The 17,132-nt window shown below is 46.1% G+C and overlaps 1 protein-coding gene across 1 annotated transcript in view; it reads left to right on the top strand.

Annotated features, from left to right (window-relative positions):
• The window catches only part of POLE (DNA polymerase epsilon, catalytic subunit), an 81,126-nt gene that overhangs the window by 25,202 nt on the left and 38,792 nt on the right, over positions 1 to 17,132 (top strand). Inside the window, exons 3-17 of the mRNA XM_082202967.1 lie at positions 93 to 350; positions 2,279 to 2,414; positions 3,568 to 3,648; positions 4,071 to 4,115; positions 5,406 to 5,498; positions 6,582 to 6,736; positions 8,389 to 8,530; positions 8,731 to 8,811; positions 10,059 to 10,166; positions 10,484 to 10,594; positions 11,289 to 11,374; positions 11,629 to 11,748; positions 13,214 to 13,346; positions 14,506 to 14,619; positions 16,406 to 16,618. Of these exons, the coding sequence (XP_082059093.1) occupies positions 265 to 350; positions 2,279 to 2,414; positions 3,568 to 3,648; positions 4,071 to 4,115; positions 5,406 to 5,498; positions 6,582 to 6,736; positions 8,389 to 8,530; positions 8,731 to 8,811; positions 10,059 to 10,166; positions 10,484 to 10,594; positions 11,289 to 11,374; positions 11,629 to 11,748; positions 13,214 to 13,346; positions 14,506 to 14,619; positions 16,406 to 16,618 (1,704 nt within the window). The 5' untranslated portion in view covers positions 93 to 264. The remainder of the gene's footprint in view (positions 1 to 92; positions 351 to 2,278; positions 2,415 to 3,567; positions 3,649 to 4,070; positions 4,116 to 5,405; positions 5,499 to 6,581; positions 6,737 to 8,388; positions 8,531 to 8,730; positions 8,812 to 10,058; positions 10,167 to 10,483; positions 10,595 to 11,288; positions 11,375 to 11,628; positions 11,749 to 13,213; positions 13,347 to 14,505; positions 14,620 to 16,405; positions 16,619 to 17,132) is intronic.

The following is a 17,132-nucleotide window of genomic DNA, read 5'->3' as shown; positions in this document are numbered from 1 at the left end:
GTGTGCGTAGGGGAGGAGCTAGCCCTGCTTGTGAGGAGACTTTGACAGCAAGCGGGAAGGCGGAGCCACTTCTTTCTTTCTTTTCTCCTCAGGGTTGATTCCTCTTCTCCTACTGGCTGCGGGAGGATAGGGGCGGTCCCACTGGCGGAACTATGATTGGCGGCGGCTCTCGGATGACAGCGGGTCGCGCGCTTGTTTGCTCGCTCGCGGGAACGGGGAATCTCGCGCGGTTTCTGAGAGCGCGCGAAACTCAGTCTGGCAGGGATGGCGTATTGGAGAGGCGGCGGGCGGCGTCGCCGGTGGGGAACGGAGGCCCCCGCAGAAGGCGGCGAGGGAGAGGCGCCGCCGCGGTGAGGAAAGGGGGGCGGAGGGGCCCCCTCAGAACATGTACAGAGTGTCATTTGGCAGGAATTGGGGCTTTTATGGGCGGGTGGGGAGCACCTGAGCATGTGCAGAGTGCGTTCGCCGCAACTGCAGGGTTGCCCCTGAACTTGTGCAGAGTGCATTTCTCCCGAATCCGTTGGGGAAGGGATTGGCATTTGTGGATCCTCTGTACATGTGCAGAGTGCATTCACGATCACAGGAACCCGTATATACTCATAGTGTATTTCTTGGGAAAGGGATTGGCATTTGTGTAAGAACATTGAAAATAACTGCCCTCAGACCTCCGGGTACAGGGCGGTATATAAATTCAATTAATAATAATAATAATAAAATTAAATTCCCCAGAGTGACAGGGGAAACCTAGCCAGATGGGCAGGGTATAAATACAATTTGTATTTTATTTTATTTACACCCCACATATCTGACTGGGTTTCCCAGCCACTCTGGGCGGCTCCCAACAGAATATTAAAAACACAATAAAACATCAAACTTCACAAACTTCCCTAAACAGGGCTGCCTTCAAAAGTCAGATAGTTGTTTATTTCTGATAGTTGTTTATTTCAGATAGTTGACATCTGATGGGAGAGCGTTTCACAGGGTGGGCGCCACTACCTAGAAGGCCCTCTGCCTGGTTCCCTGTAACCTCATAATAATAATAATCTGGGTATATGAACCTGAAAATGTATCCCAGATTGGATTTCCTTAACTACTAGAAGGAGCTATAGGCCAGAACCTTTTCCATAGTGCCTCACTCCCATCGATCCCAAGTGGGATCAGACAAGCCCCGTTGCACGCTAATTTAATTAATTTATGTATATTATTATATTTCTATACTACCCTTCATCCAAGGATCCCAGAGTGGTTTACAATATAAAAACACAAAGATGCATAACGTAATAACAAAACAAGTCAATAAACCCCCACATACAGTTTAAAGGGCCATATGTTATTTAATTAGCCAAAGGCCTGGGAGAACAGGAATGTTTTTACCTTAAACAAGATTTTTATGGACATTGGGAATAATTAAAATATGCAAGGTGGGCATTATTTTTAAGCTCCCCCCCTCCACGTTTATTTTGTAGTAAGTTACCGTATAACTTGGTTAGAAATGGATATTTTAAATGTTTCATTATTTACTTTTTTTTAATGGGTTTGTGCTGTATATGACTCCAAACTGCCTTGGAAGGCATTTTTGCCTAAAAAGTGGTTTTAAAAATCTGTTAACTAAATAAAATAATGTCAAAGAGCACCTGCCATTTTGTCAACAAATGAAGGCGTCTCGGATGCCTGCAAAGGGTTTTTCCTATAGTACCTAGAGCTGAAGTAAACACCAGCCTGTAAAATAAACACAAACAAAAGTGTGTACAGAGAACATGTACAGATTGAATTTCCCTCACCCTTGAAATTTTTCGGCTCTTGGTCCTACAACCTGTTTTTTGTTGCCATGGGTGATCAGTTTTTATTTTTCATTATATGTATTTATTTGAAGCATTTTGTGTCTTGCTTTATCTGAAAAAGCTCAGAACAGCTTGTGAAAATCAGTAATAAGGTAAATTAAGTAAGCGTGAGTAATTCCCACGCCAATTTTACATTATAAAATACAGTTATTTACGCTGGTTGGAGAATAAAGTATTTTTATCTCCAACCACTAGTAAATCTATTTGCTTCTAGCTTATGGGGTATTCAAACATATTTTTGCAGCCTTTAGGACTAGAAGCCTGTTTTTCCTTTTTTTATTTGAAAGTTGAGTCATGGGGAACCCACTTATGTCCCTGGCTACAACCACTTCGGTAAGCTGTGTAGCAAAAGTTTTTTTTCCTTTTCACTGTTCACAGTGTTTGCTCCAGCTTCTGTTTTATGTGGTGCTGATGTTTCTTCCCTTCTCTTGCCACAGGGATGATAGCGCCTCTTTTTCTGCCCTCAAGCGTTTGGAGCGCACCCAGTGGACTGACAAGATCGATGCGCAATTCGGGTTTGAGAGGATGAAAGAACCAGGCGAAAGGACAGGATGGTTGATCAACATGCACCCTGTGGGTACCGGCACGTTTTCCTTTAGCATCTCATGTGTAAAGCTCATACGTGATTGTTTTGCTAAAGAGCCTGTGTGCAGCAGCAGCAGCTAGAGTATTGGGCTAGGACCTGAGAGACCAGGGTTTAAATGCCCTCTCGGCTGTTCTGGTGATAAAAGGGGACAGGGAGAGCCATAGATGCCACCTTGAGTTCCTTGTAAGAAATGAAATAACAATAGCATGCTTAAATTAGTTTATTTCTGTGGTTGCCATGGAGGGAGGTGTGAGAAATTGAGTTAAGAGCAGGCCATTCCAAAGACGGCGTCATTGGAAGGTTCAGTATGGAGAATGAATATTGTCTGCAGTTGGCTAAGATAGGGACAGAAAATGACATTTGATTTTACTGCCCCAGTTGAAAAATCTACTAATAAGGTTCATTGCATGATTATGCTTAGCCCCACTCACTTGTCCTGTCGGGGTGACATCACAGTAATACACTGTATGGTGCAACAAACCCCAGATTGCCCTTAATGTTACTCAAGAATTTCTCAATGTCGACCTAAACAGCCTGGAGCCTTCATTTCACCACACAGGCAGCTTAGTACTTCACACAATTAAAGTTTTATATGGCTTATCCGTGGTTACTTTTCCTCCATTCTTTCCAGGCGTGGCCCGCAATTTAAAGCTTCATGTCTGAGCACCCTTTTTTTCCCCTCCAGACTTTTCCCCATGAAAACTCGCTCTTTAAAGCTCAATCAGAGCAAATGTTAAATTCATGGAAAACGTGAATTGATGTTTCCTCTGATTGAACTTTAAAGAGTGGGTTTTCGCAGGGAAAGTTCAGGGCAAATGAAAACACTTAGACATAGAGCGGAGCAAAAGATAAGTGTGAATAAACTCATGGCTGATGTAACTCTTCGCTTAAATTGAGTCCTGAAACGATATAAAGGGACAACAACATGAAATTAAAATGAAAATTTCTTTTTCAAGAAATGATGTGATTCCAGGACACTGAGAATCTTGCTCCAAGGTGAAACATTGCTATTATTGGTAGTCGCAGATTAGTACAAGTAAGGAGTCAGACAACAATATAGACGTAAAATGAAGAGTCCTATGTTGAGGAAATGGCATTGTCTGTCTGTCTGATTGATCTTGCTGCCCTTGTCTGATTTAGACGGAGGTGTTAGATGAGGATAAACGTTTGGTCAGCGCTGTGGATTACTATTTCATTCAGGAGGACGGAAGCAGGTTTAAGGTGAGTCCAACAGAGCAGTGTGAGACCAATTAATGGCAGACCAATTAAGAGCTTACTGGAAATTTGAGGAGGGAGCAGGGTGGGGAGGTGGTGGGACATTTTAACGTACGCCAAATCAAGCTTCTTGCCTCCCTATCAATGTGGGCGTCTGCAGAGCAGTGGTTTTCATACTATGTCTTCGTGAGCCCAGAACCCAGAGAGTGATCTATTTTGGCCTATTTATTTAACTTCTATTCGTAAACAAAGCTAAGCTGTCAACTGAGCCTGATGTTGTACTTACAATTCATTGTTGCTACTGAACTTAAAAAATTGAAAATCTTCCACAGAAAAGTTAAGCACCGGAAAACTTTTCAGTACATTTTCCTCCCTGCTTTCGTAATGTATGGTTGCGTGGGGCTCACTATTTTTTGTTTGTTTCCTAGGTGGCACTGCCCTATAGGCCATACTTCTACATTGCAACCCAAAAGGTTAGTATAGACATCCCAGAGACTTGTACCTGAAATTGCAATCCTTGAATTGAACCCTTCCACCATTTGAAATGCTTAAGCTGTAAGCATGTCATACAAGGAAGGATGAGGCAGGCTAAAAAGCTCTGGTTTCATGGCCACTATGCTTGGTTTGTGATTTAACACTGAAGGGGTTCCTTGGAAATGAAGGGCTCTCAATGAGGAGCTTAGCTGCTAGTGAGCCTCTGAGCCCAATTCAAGGGCTCATACTAGCATATAAGGTCCTAAATGGGTTGGGACCCAAATACCTAAAAATATCCCAATATCAACCATCTTGTTGGGCAGGTGAGGCCTTGTTGCTGGTGCCATCACCGGGGGCTGCCTAGCTGGCGTTAACACATCACAGGGCTTAACACATGACTTCTGAATAAGTTGCAGTATTGGGGGCTTTTCAGTTTAGAAAATGGGGGTGCGCATTGATAGAGGCGTTTAAGGCTGTGCGGAGGGACTGGAAGTTTCCCTCTTGGGGAAACAGCGGGGTCACGTCCAAGGAACGTCAGAAGAGACGCATCCAAGGACTTCTCGGTGGTAGTTCCCCATTTGAGGAATGCCCTTCCTGCTGAAGTGTGTTTGTTTCCCTTGTTGTAGACGTCCAGGAGGAGATTAAAAACATCCATGTCCTGTCTCTCTCTCTCTCTCCCCCCCCCCCCCGGGCATTTGATGGCTGACATGCACTGTTCCTGGCAGCCCTAAGATAACTGGCTGATAGCATGTTTTTAAACTGTAAAAAAATAAAGAAAGAAAGACTATGGATGTGTTTGCTCTTTTAGGAGGACTGCTAGGGTGTAAATGAAATAAGTAATAATAATCAGCAATGGGTGTCTTCTCTGAAGCTTGCCTAGCACTACTGCAATGTCCAATTTCAGGAGATTGTTGGGCACATTTTAGTTGCATTCTCAGATCAACAGGGAGGCCCAGCAAGGCAAAGCTTCCCACTTGATTTGAGTGGACCACTTCCATTGGCCTAAATTCCTCCACAGTGTACAAGGCTGACCTTTGACACCTGGTAGACAGATATAGGATCCCCTCCAGTCTTCTAGCTGTGAATTGTTTTAACTGATTCTGATGCTGTAATTCTGGGACCTTATGGTGAAGGTAGGGTAAAAAAATCCAGCTTATAACAATTGTTTAGACTATACTACGTGGCAACTGTTCCCTGAGGATAGAGCGTGCGGAAATAATTATGATTGTGTGGGGTTTGGGCCTGTGGCCTCTCTTCTTAGCATCGCTGATGCCTGGTTGTCTCTTCAGGGTTGTGACCGAGAAGTGTCGTCCTTCCTTTCCAAGAAGTTCCAGGGCAAAATAGCAAAACTGGACACTGTACCCAAAGAGGACTTGGACCTGGTGAGAAATGCCTTTGCTGATACGGCTGTAAATGTTTTAGTTGCCCAAGCATTTAGGAAAGGAGGGGTGAACTGATGGAGTATGTGGAGATGGCAAAACTGACGGGGAAGATCCGAAACCAGGAAGATGCAAGCATTTTCTAAAGACTGGAGTAAATACGTAATTTATTGAAATATGTAATTTACCCCTGTAAACAGGGATGTAATGACACTTGTAATGTGGAATTATTTATGATAATTGTGGTTATATAACAAATGGATACATGGAACCCATGGAGGGAGGGAAGGAGATCCGAAGGTTCAAAAGAACCTTGTATTTTAATGTTTGAAACGGTTATGTTTTATATGTATAAAATTATTTAAAACTCAATAAACAATTATTGGGGGGGAGGAGAGGAGGGGTGAAGGGGTTCCAAAAATCTGTGGTCTACAAGCTTCCCCTTTCTAAGTGTGACTCCAACATTGTGCTGACATCGCTCAGCACCAAGCAAATAGTTTTTCGTTTCCCCCTTTTTTTCTTTGCTATTTGTACATCACCTTGAAATTTGTGTGTATGTAAGACAATTAATTGGGACGCGGGTGGCGCTGTGGGTAAAAGCCTCAGTGCCTAGGACTTGCCGATCGAAAGGTCGGCGGTTCGAATTCCCGTGGCGGGGTGCGCTCCCGTTGCTCGGTCCCAGCGTCTGCCAACCTAACAGTTCGAAAGCACCCCCGGGTGCAAGTAGATAAATAGGGACTGCTTACTGGCGGGAAGGTAAACGGCGTTTCCGTGTGCTGCGCTGGCTCACCAGATGCAGCTTTGTCACGCTGGCCACGTGACCCGGAAGTGTCTCCGGACAGCGCTGGCCCCCGGCCTCTTAAGTGAGATGGGCACACAACCCTAGAGTCGGACACGACTGGCCCGTATGGGCAGGGGTACCTTTACCTTTAAGACAATTAATTAATGGTAATCACCCCTCTAGTCTTCAGTTGGTATTATTTTGCTTCATCTTTACTTCCTCCCCCACTAGTCCACACACATCTCTTAAATGAATTCTTCTTTAAAGCTTGCCTTCTTTTAATGCTCTCTCTCTTTTCCTTTCAGCCAAATCACCTGGTCGGCCTGAAACGGACCTACCTCAAGCTTTCTTTCAATATGGTGGATGACCTGGTAAAGGTGCGCAAGGAGATCACACCTGCTGTGAAGAAAAACAGGGAACGGGACCAAGCGATGGACACTTACACTTCTATGCTGACCAGGTAGAGGAGCTGCCTTAGGCCCACTGTCATTTCCATTTGGACTGAGTAAAAAAGACCCATTTGAGCTGTCTTGCGGTGATGGAGAACCTCCATACTGTGGGCCAGATTGTGCCCGCCAGGTCTCCCCATTTGGCCCGCCAAACTGCTTTGGCCAAAACACAGCCACATGCCTTACATCTGAGGTCCTATATGACATCAGTAATGGAGCGGATAAAGACATGCCTGGTCCAAAAGGGGCTTTGCAGGCACTGCTGATCACTGAGGCTTCTAAAGTGTTGTGCCTTTGCTGGCATGGTTTGACTTAAATGCATGGGTAAATGCAGGTTGACTGACATCATTGTGATGACTTGTGGTAGACAGGTGGGGGAGACAAGGCCCACCGCGAACAGATGCAGTTCCCTGTGAAAAAAATATTTGATTTTAAATAAAATAAACAAAATACAAACAATTCAAAGTCCAAATACCAAGATTACTCTGAATCTTCTGACTTCCCCCCCATCCTTTCCATGGGTCCTAATGATAATACTTACAACTGGATATTAATATTTAGAAGAGTTTGGATTTGATATCCCACTTTATCACTACCCGAAGGAGTCTCAAAGCGACTAACCATCTCCTTTCCCTTCCTCCCCCACTACAAATACTCTGTGAGGTGAGTGAGGCTGAGAGATTTCAGAGAAGTGTGACTAGCCCAAAGTCACCCAGCAGCTGCATGTGGAAGAGCAGGGAAGCGAACCCAGTTCACCAGATTATGAGTCTACTGCTCCTAACCACTACACCACACTGGCTCTCTGTGAAAAAAATTATCCAAATTTTTATCGTCCTAAATTACCCATACTTTCTGTTACTTTACAAGTGTGGTTAAAATCCTGCTAATGTTTTAACCTGCTTACAGTGGTCTCGTATGTAAATTATAAACTTTTCCCATTCCTTACTAAATTTCTTGTCTTCTTGATTTCTGAGCTTCCCAGTTAATTTTGCCATTTCGGCATAATCCATCAACTTGGTTTGCCATTCTTCTCTAGTCAGGGTTGTTTCTTCCTTCCATCTCTGGGCTACGGACAGATGCAGTTCCCTATCCCTGCTCTATTGCTTCCTCCTCACATAGTTTCTGGCTTATTAGAAATGAGGTGTGTGTGTTTGGACTTGCAAGGGATTATCCTGGTGCAACCCAGACAGGTGATCTGCTGCCCTAGTTACTAGTCCATGAGCTGGGAGTGTCCCCAGCAAGCCTCAAACATTTCTTCCAAGCTCTGCCCAGACTCGTTGCTGCCAAGCCAATAGGGCTGCTTTCCTCTGATGATCTCTCATCCTTCGGCTCTCCCGTCAAGCAAGCCACAAAGCTTACAGAGCCAAACATCTGGAGGCTCCATAAAGAAGATTTCTGCATCCAAGTGGGAGACTGGAAGAACCAGATCATGGGCCTTAAATGGGGTTTATGCACATTTCTGAGTGATGGGGAAAGAAGCCCCAGAGAGTCGGCTCCTGCACTGCTGCAACTATCAATAGTAGTAATCATCATCATAGTTATACCGCTGATATGCCAAAATGGCTTCTAAGCTATTTACAGTTGCAGAACAATACTTCACTTGCCTGTCAATCCTGTGTGCAGGTAGTCCTAATAATCTAAACCAGCTCCTTCTCCTTTGCAGTGCCCTTGTTGGGAACAGCCTGTCCAGCAAGGAGGAGGCTCCTTCCAAGAAGACCGCTGACCAGATGGACAACATAGTGGACATGCGGGAGTACGACGTCCCCTACCACATCCGCCTGTCGATTGATCTGAAGATCCACGTGGTGAGCGGAGCGGCAACTAGGGGAGACCTGCCTTCTTTCCTACCTTGATTCCCGAACAGCTAGATACAAAAGCATTGTGCCAAAAGTTCTAAAAATGCATTTCCAGATTTTTAATTGTGGCGGGTAGGGGTTGAGCCTTTGCTACTGGCCGTGGACCCTACCTTGGCGTGACTCTCCTGGTCCCTCTCCTCCCATGACAGGCTCACTGGTACAATGTCCGCTACCGAGGCAGCAGCTTCCCTCCTGAAATCACCCGCCGAGACGACCTGGTTGAACGGCCAGTGAGTATTCCTGTGGGGCAGAGCTCCTGTCTCAGCATCTGTGTGTGTGTGTGTTTCCTTCAATTGCCTGCTTTGGTTTGGTTTTTTATGCTGCATCTGTCACCAATAGCCAAATGTCTTCAGGATTCCTGGGTGCTGTGTGAGTCTACAGTCTGGGTGGGGAACCTGAGGCCTAAGGGCAGAATGAGGCCCTCCCTAGTTTATCTGTTTTGCCCCTCAGGACTCTCCACGGGCCACACCTCTGGCCCAACCCGCTGTTAGCATTTGGCCCTCAGAAAGTTACCCACAAAGGCATGTGGCCCTCAAGCTGGAAAAAACTGCCAGTCCCGGGCTCTTCTTCTTTGGCAATCACTCGTAGCCGAGTAAGACTGTCTTCCATAAACACGGTTTTAACAGTGAGTCCGCAAGTGACTCTGGAGGCCAATTCTGGATCCACACGTCCTTCCACAGTGGGGAGGGACATAGGTTTCTGGGCAGGAGTTGATCACAGTGAGGGTTTGCCAAGCGTGCCTTCCTCTTAGTTCGTTTCTTCCTTTCGTTCTGAGTTTGAGCGTCTTCAAAGTCTATTACACCTTTGATAAAGGCTGTTCTCCAACTGGAGCACTCACAGGCCAGTGTTTCCCAATTTTCAGTGTTTATACTACATTTTTTTTAGATTTGCCTTGAGAGAGTCTTTAAACCTCTTTTGTTGACCACCAGCGTTACATTTTCCATTTTTAAGTTTGGAATAGAGTAGTTGCTTTGGAAGACGATAATGATGACCAGTCCAACAAAGTTGATGTTGAATAATCATTGCTTCGACACTGGTGATCTTTGCTTCTTCCAGTACACTGGCATTAGTTCGTCTCTCTTCCCAAGCGATATGTAAAAAATTTCAGAGACACCGTTGATGGAATCTTTCAAGGAGTTGGAGATGGGGTTGATAAGTGGTCCAGGCTCTACAGCATCCCAAAGCCTGTGGGCCCGAATGTCTCTAGCGCCTCTAGCATGGGCCAGGTGCACTTGCAGGAAGTGGATTTTGCAGATCAAGGGTGGAGAACCTGTGGCCTTCCAGCTGCTTATTGGACTACAACTCCCATTATCCCTCTTGGCCACGCTAGCTAAGGATGATGGAAGCTGGAGTCCAACAAGATCTGGAAGGCCAGAGGTTCCTGCATCCCTCTTGTTAATGAAGAGATGTTATTGATGTATTGCCCTGAGTGGAGCCCAGCATCTGGTAGTGACTTGGAAATTCCAATTCTTCCTAGGATCCTGTCGTCCTGGCCTTTGACATCGAGACCACCAAACTCCCTTTAAAGTTTCCTGATGCAGAAACGGACCAGATCATGATGATCTCCTACATGATTGATGGCCAGGTAAATCAGGGCAGCTGCCTCAATGACTAGAGAGGTTGCAGAACAATCCAGAATAAATACCCCCCTTAAGCCATAGAAATGGAAGAGTTTGGAACAGCAGGCGGCCCTGAACTTCTGGCTCCCGATTGAAGCATAGAACAGGAGGTAGATTGGGTAGGTGCTTGTGGTGGGGTGGAGAGAGAGTCTACCCTGGGTTTTGTTTTCATAGTAAGGATTTCCTACTCTGTAACATCTTAGTGAGAACTGATAAGGTAACGTCGGTTTACTCTTTGTTCCTTCAGTTAAGCAAAATTTCCCTTTCGCTTCTTTCTTCCCAGGGTTACTTGATCACAAACAGAGAGATCGTTTCAGAGGATATTGAAGATTTTGAGTTTACTCCCAAACCGGAGTATGAGGGGCCTTTCTGTGTCTTTAATGAACCAGATGAGGTAGGTGGGCTTAATTTTGAAGGCCAGTTTCCCCTTAAAATCACAATACAGTGAAATCGCGGAATTCCATTGGAGTCGGAGGGTTTTGGCCACACGTTGCAGGTCCCGTTTGTTACCTTTAGCGACATGAGTGGGTTCTGCATAGCCTTCGTTTTGCTTGTAAGCCTGAAGGCAAAGACTATCTTGTTTTGTGTGTAAACCACTCAGGGAGCCCTTTTCTTCTTCTTTTGGCAGAAGAGCAGGGTACACAAATGCTGTAAATAAATATAGAAAAGGGGGGTTCTATATATACTGCTCCCTGGTCTCCCCATCCCATTATTTTACCCTCTCCGATCACCAGACTACATAATTTGGAAATTTGAACAAACCACCATGCAGATAAATGCACCTTTCCCAATGGTTGCAGAATGTGAGAGGTGGTGTTTGGTGGACACACATGGTACCTTTGGTTCCCTGGCAGAAAAGCTGGTCATCATAAGAACCTAGCAGAAGAGGGGATTATTGGTTTGTTGTTGTTCATATTTTTACTAGGTATTTTGTGATTTTTATATTGTAATTTTATGTTGTGAACTGCCCTATGAGCTACAGATGAAGGGAAGTATGCGCATCTAATTAACAACAACAACAAGCATCTGGACCATTGACAATAAATGACCTTTTAAATTTGTTTTCCCTCCTCTTGTTTTAAAATCAGGCCCACCTCATCCAGAGGTGGTTTGAACATGTTCAGGAGACCAAGCCAACCATCATGGTGACATACAACGGAGACTTCTTTGACTGGTAAGAATTGAGCGAACTCGGTTCTTGAGCCTTGTGGGTGTCCAGCTTTTTAAATGTTTAAAAATTATATTGGGTTATTTTCATTTTAATGGGGAAACCATGCTTTACCTTCTGGGGAACCGAGCTGGCCAGCAAACTTGCTTGCTAACCTGCCCTCCCCCTGCAATGACCAGCTGCAGGAATTTTTTGTTGCAATGCCTAAATAGTGAGATCTGTAGAAGCTCCCTGGCTTATTTTGCTTTATCTGTCTCCAGGCCTTTTGTGGAAACCAGAGCAGCAGCTCACGGGATGAATATGCAGCAGGAGATCGGATTCCAAAAGGACAGCCAAGGGGAATACAAAGCTCCTTCGTGCATCCACATGGATTGTCTCAGGTACATGATGCCTAGCCCCGCTCACCAATCTCTTTCTTGGGGCTTAGTCTTATGGAGGTGGGAAAGGACCCAGCCTTCATGGCACACCCAGAGAAAACAATTTGTATTTGGCACCTCGCTGCACCATGCTTTTGACTGTTGCCCCATCCGCACTCTATATTTAAAGTGATGTCATGCCACTTCGAAGAACCTTTGCCTTCTTCGAAGAACCTCCTCCAAAGAATCCTGGGGAAAGCAATTTGCTAAGAGTGCTGCTGTTCTCCTTTTGGGGTCTTCCATTTGTCACTCAGTAGTTCCTGACAGAGTCAGGAAGGATGGCAACCCTGCATATGGTTTTTTTCCCCCACTGTCCGGCAGTTAATATCTCATGACCGTCCCTCATTTCTGATTAACATGCGTACAAAAGCAAAGGATGCTTCATTGCTACACTTGTACCCTTTGTCTGGGGGACAGGGTGGCGCTGTGGGTTAAACCACAAAGCCTAGGACTTGCTGATCAGAAGGTCGGCGGTTCGAATCCCCACGACAGGGTTAGCTCCCGTTGTTCGGTCCCTGCTCCTGCCAACCTAGCAGTTCGAAAGCATGTCAAAGTGCAAGTAGATAAATAGGTACCGCTCCAGCGGGAAGGTACAAGGCGTTTCCGTGCGCTGCTCTGGTTCGCCAGATGCGGCTTAGTCATGCTGGCCACATGACCCAGAAGCTGTACGCCGGCTCCCTCGGCCAATAAAGAGAGATGAGCGTCTCAACCCCAGAGTCGGCCACGACTGGACCTAATGGTCAGGGGTCCCTGTCCCTTTACCCTTTGTCTAATGCTGATCTGCCCAGAACAGTACGGATCACATTAGACACAATCCTTTCTATTTCGTGAGTTGTCTTCTCTGTTTGTTTTCCTTTGGCTGGGGTGCGTCAGGGAGAAAACAGGAACCAAGCGCTTCAGTTGTACTTTTTCAATAAATAAATAATACTCTTTGAAAAGAAGTCTCTACCATTTCATTTGACACAATCCCAACTAGGCAGCATGTTGTGTTAAGATACAGCTTTAAGCAGCCATGGCTACACACACACAAAAAAAAACAAAACCAAAAAAAAACCCTGGGAACGGTAGTTTGTTAAGCTTAGCAGATCCTATTCCCCTCAGAGCTTCAGTTCCCAGAGTGGTTTAACAACCAATCCCTCTACGCAGGGAACTTTTCACATCAGACAGGGTCACGGTAAGGTGTAATGAACTATCAACACGCCCAAGAAGCACCTACAGCAAACAAAAAGCATGCCAAGGTTCTTCAGCAGACATTTCGGTTGGAGCAGGACAGAAGGTTCCCTGGATATATAGGAAGTGGCCCTAGCCTTTGACTTGTATTCCAAAGTAAGCTTAGGTTGACTCTGTCTCATAATACTTCTGCCCTGCTCCTTGTAAACTGGGCTGCCTCTCCCGATTCAGCAACCAGCGCTGTGGCTTCTGTTGGCAGGTGGGTTAAGAGAGACAGTTACCTCCCAGTGGGAAGCCATAACTTGAAAGCGGCAGCCAAAGCGAAGCTGGGCTACGACCCCGTGGAGCTGGATCCTGAAGAGATGTGCCGGATGGCTACTGAGGAACCTCAGGTACTTCGGTTACCCCTGTGCGATTCCGTCGTGTGTTTTCAACTGGGATCAGCCATGGCGAATTCCCAACAATTAACAGCAGAGGTAAAAGAGAAGGGGTACTGGAAGGAGTTCCCTTGGCCTGCTGTGCCCCTATGAAGCCCTGGCCAGAATTCACCCTCCAACATCCAGGAGGATTGGATAACATGTATAGGTATTGTGCAGCTGTGGTTGCAAATGTAACATTTGATGCAGTGCACTCTGGCATCCCTGCAGAATCTAGAACAATTTGGCTTTCGCTGTAAAATAAAATGCTAATAGTTTGACAACCAGAGAGAGAGAGAGAGAGAAATTTCTGCTGTAGACTTAGGAATTGGAGAAGCTCTAAGGGAGGTTTCTGATGTTCAAGGCTTGCTCTCAATTCCAGCCCCATCTGCCTTTGTGCATGTGATACTCCAGAGCAATTTAGAGGGTTTATGTGCTCCACACAGAGAATCATGGCTTTCTAGGTGCAGAATGCTAGATCTTTACATTTAGGGAGCTATTCCTTTAGGGCAGTCTTCTCTCTGCAATCAGTTTTTGTTACGTGGTAGAATGTCAAGTGCCTCTAAATGATTAAACCACCATCAGCCAACATGCATTGCACAGGCCAGCAAGGGATAGTTGGGCATCTGGACAAGCGCCTAGAGACCTGTAGGCCTGGCTAGGGCATAGCCGTGTATCTTGCCTGTCTCTCTTGACATTCTGCTCCCTGGCTTTCTAGGCTAAAGGTAAGATCACACCAAGAGCTAGAAAAGCTGTCAGTGGAGTGTAGCCACTGTATCGTAATTTGAACTTGATTTGTGACTCACTGGCCCAAAAGCTTGATCACCAGTGGATACAGCTTCTTAAAAGGATAGTAATAATTGTGCTATCAAATTGGCTTTCAGCACAGACCACTTTCCATTGTTGCTGCTTTTTTAATTGTTAACTTTTACATGCAGCCAATGATCCTTTTTTCAGTCAGCACTCCCCATATAAATCAAGCTGCTTAAATGAATATTTGCATGTAAGCAACATGCAGACCTTTTCCTTGCTTGGGGAGGAGGCCGCGTTGAACTTACAGCGCCTGCTGATGTTCTCCCTGCGCTCAGATGGCAAGTTGCAAAATGCTTCCATGCTGCTTCCTTCTTTCCTCCAGACTCTGGCCACCTACTCAGTGTCCGATGCTGTTGCTACTTATTACATGTACATGAAATACGTCCACCCTTTCATCTTCGCTTTGTGCACCATCATCCCCATGGAGCCCGATGAAGTGAGTAGAGTGGAGCCCAAGGCTCAGTTGCTTCCTTATTTTGTAAAATTTAAACACCAGTTGATTGGTTTTTAAAAAAACAACAACACCAAAGCAGTTTGCAAAGAGAATAAAACAATAAAATTATTGGCAAAACAGAAGAGGGCCTTCTCGGTAGTGGTGCCCGCCCATCAGATGTTAAGAAAATAAACAACTATCTGACTTTTAGAAGACATCTGAAGGCAGCCCTGTTTAGGGAAGTGTTTAAAGTCTGATGTTTTATTGTGCTTTTAATTCTGTTGGGAGCCACCCAGAGTGGCTGGGGAAACCCAGCCAGATGGACGGGGTATAAATAATAAATTGTTGTTGTTGTTTATTATAGTAAAAAAAAAAACCTCTTTAAAACGCTTATCAGATAAAATCAGCAATAAGCTACAAACAGATTAAGAGATACACCAACATTCTACATGTCCGAGAAAGCTTGTCTGCACAAAAATGTATTTGGTAATCACCAAAAAGAGTACAGTGAAGGTCTCAGTACAAATGTAGATTATCTCACTTTAAGTGGCCCCTTGGTTGTTCCAAGATTCCACTGTCAGACAGATGTTTTTTAGTCTTTCAGGTTGGCCTGGGCAATATATCAAAATATCGCCCAGGACCGGTATGAGGAACAGCCCACGATGTCAGCTTCACTCAGCGGTGTATCACGGGTGAAATCGCCACCCCTCCCAAGTCCCTCTGCTAGCAGCGTCTGCTAGAGTTCCTTCCAGCAGCGCTGCTAGCAGAGGGGACTCAGGAACGGTGGCGGTTTCACACACAATACACCGCTGAGTGAAACTGCCATCACACTGCCCCTCATACGATGCAGAGGGAGAAACAAGCTGTGTCGGCGAGGCACCAATACAGCTTTTTCTACCTCTGCATCTTTGTACTGCTCAACTGAGGAGTGTACAGCTGCCCTTACCTCAGCCGAACAGTTAAAGGCGCCCCCAGCCCAGCGCTGGCTCCCGTGAGCTCTGTGGAACTGCTCAGCTAAGGGGAGCGTGGTTGGCCCTCCCTGCAGCGAGCAGTTAAAGGAGCCCTGAGGCTCTGCCCACTCGCCCGTGAGTGGCAGGAGCAGGAACCTTCCCGATCCCCAGCTGAGCTGCGCAAACAAGCTGCGTTGTCCGAGCCCATGAGGGCCTGGGTGAAACCACCTCGGTTCCTGAGGTGAGAGCTGGGGCAGTTTCACCAGGTGCCTCACAGGCAGAAGCCGATGCAGCTTGTTTTTTCAACATCGTGGTACAGTGGTAAGAACTTAATTTGTTCTGGAGGTCCATTCTTAACCTGAAACTGTCCTTAACCTGAGGTACCACTTTAGCTAATGGGGCCTCCTGCTGCCGCTGCCACGCAATTTCTGTTCTCATTCTGAAGCAAAGTTCTTAACCCGAGGTACTATTTCTGGGTTAGTGGAGTCTGTAACCTGAGGCGTATGTAAGCTAAAGTGTATGTAACCCGAGGTACCACTGTATATCTATCTATCTATCTATCTATCTATCTATCTATCTATCTATCTAAATAAATAAATTTAAAATACACCAGAAATTTCAGCAGGCCTGGCCCACTACCCTTTCAAGCGTATTTTCCCAGAAATGGGGGCTAGAAACTGGCGATACACCACAATGTTTAAAAGCTGTTATCGCCCAGCTCTACTTTCAGGTACCTGAAAGCTCTCTGGCTTGATTTCCCCCCTCCCCTGCGAGACACCAAATTCCCCCTCTCTAAGTTCCCTTTTGCCACCAGCCCTCATCTCTCTCTCTCCCTGCAGGTGCTGCGAAAGGGCTCAGGGACTCTGTGCGAGGCACTGCTGATGGTCCAGGCCTATCACGCCAACATCATCTTCCCCAACAAGCAAGAGCAGGAGTTCAACAAGCTCACCGAGGATGGGCATGTGCTGGACTCGGAGACCTACGTCGGGGGGCATGTGGAGGCCCTGGAGTCGGGGGTCTTTCGCAGTGACATCCCCTGCCGCTTCAAGATGGTACGAGTCCCGCCCTGGAAGGAGATTTCTTGAAAGCTCATGGGGGGGCGGCAGGGGTTGCCAGGATAAATCCCCGCCCTGCCCCTGTGCTTGCCAGACATAAAGCAGGTAGCTACAACAAAGTCCAAATTGTCCCCTCAAATAGAGAAGTGTCTGACCCCATGAGACTGGTGATAGAACACTTGCTTTGCATGCAGAAGGTCCCAGGTTCAGCATTTCCAGGTGAGACCCAAGAAGAGCCTGCTGGATCAGGCCTATCTAGTGCAGCATCCTGTTCTCACAGTGGCCAACCATTGGGAAGCCCAAAGGAATCTGAGTGCAAGAGTAACTCCTCCGCTGGTGATTCTTCCCGGCAACTGATCTTCCAGAGGGAGGGAGCACACTTCCCTGTAGCTGGTGGCCAACAAAGGCTGCTGGAGGAAGAGCTACGACCCGATCTTGTGGATTACAAAGAGCATAAGACCTTCCTTTGCAGATTTGTTTCCGCCTGCCCCATGTGGCACCATGTTCCCCC

Source organism: Podarcis vaucheri (genome assembly GCF_965113315.1).
Source record: "Podarcis vaucheri genome assembly, chromosome: 16".
Taxonomy (NCBI): domain Eukaryota; kingdom Metazoa; phylum Chordata; class Lepidosauria; order Squamata; family Lacertidae; genus Podarcis; species Podarcis vaucheri.
The sequence above is the reverse complement of the archived record's forward strand: the minus strand, read 5'-3'. Positions and strand labels throughout refer to the sequence as shown.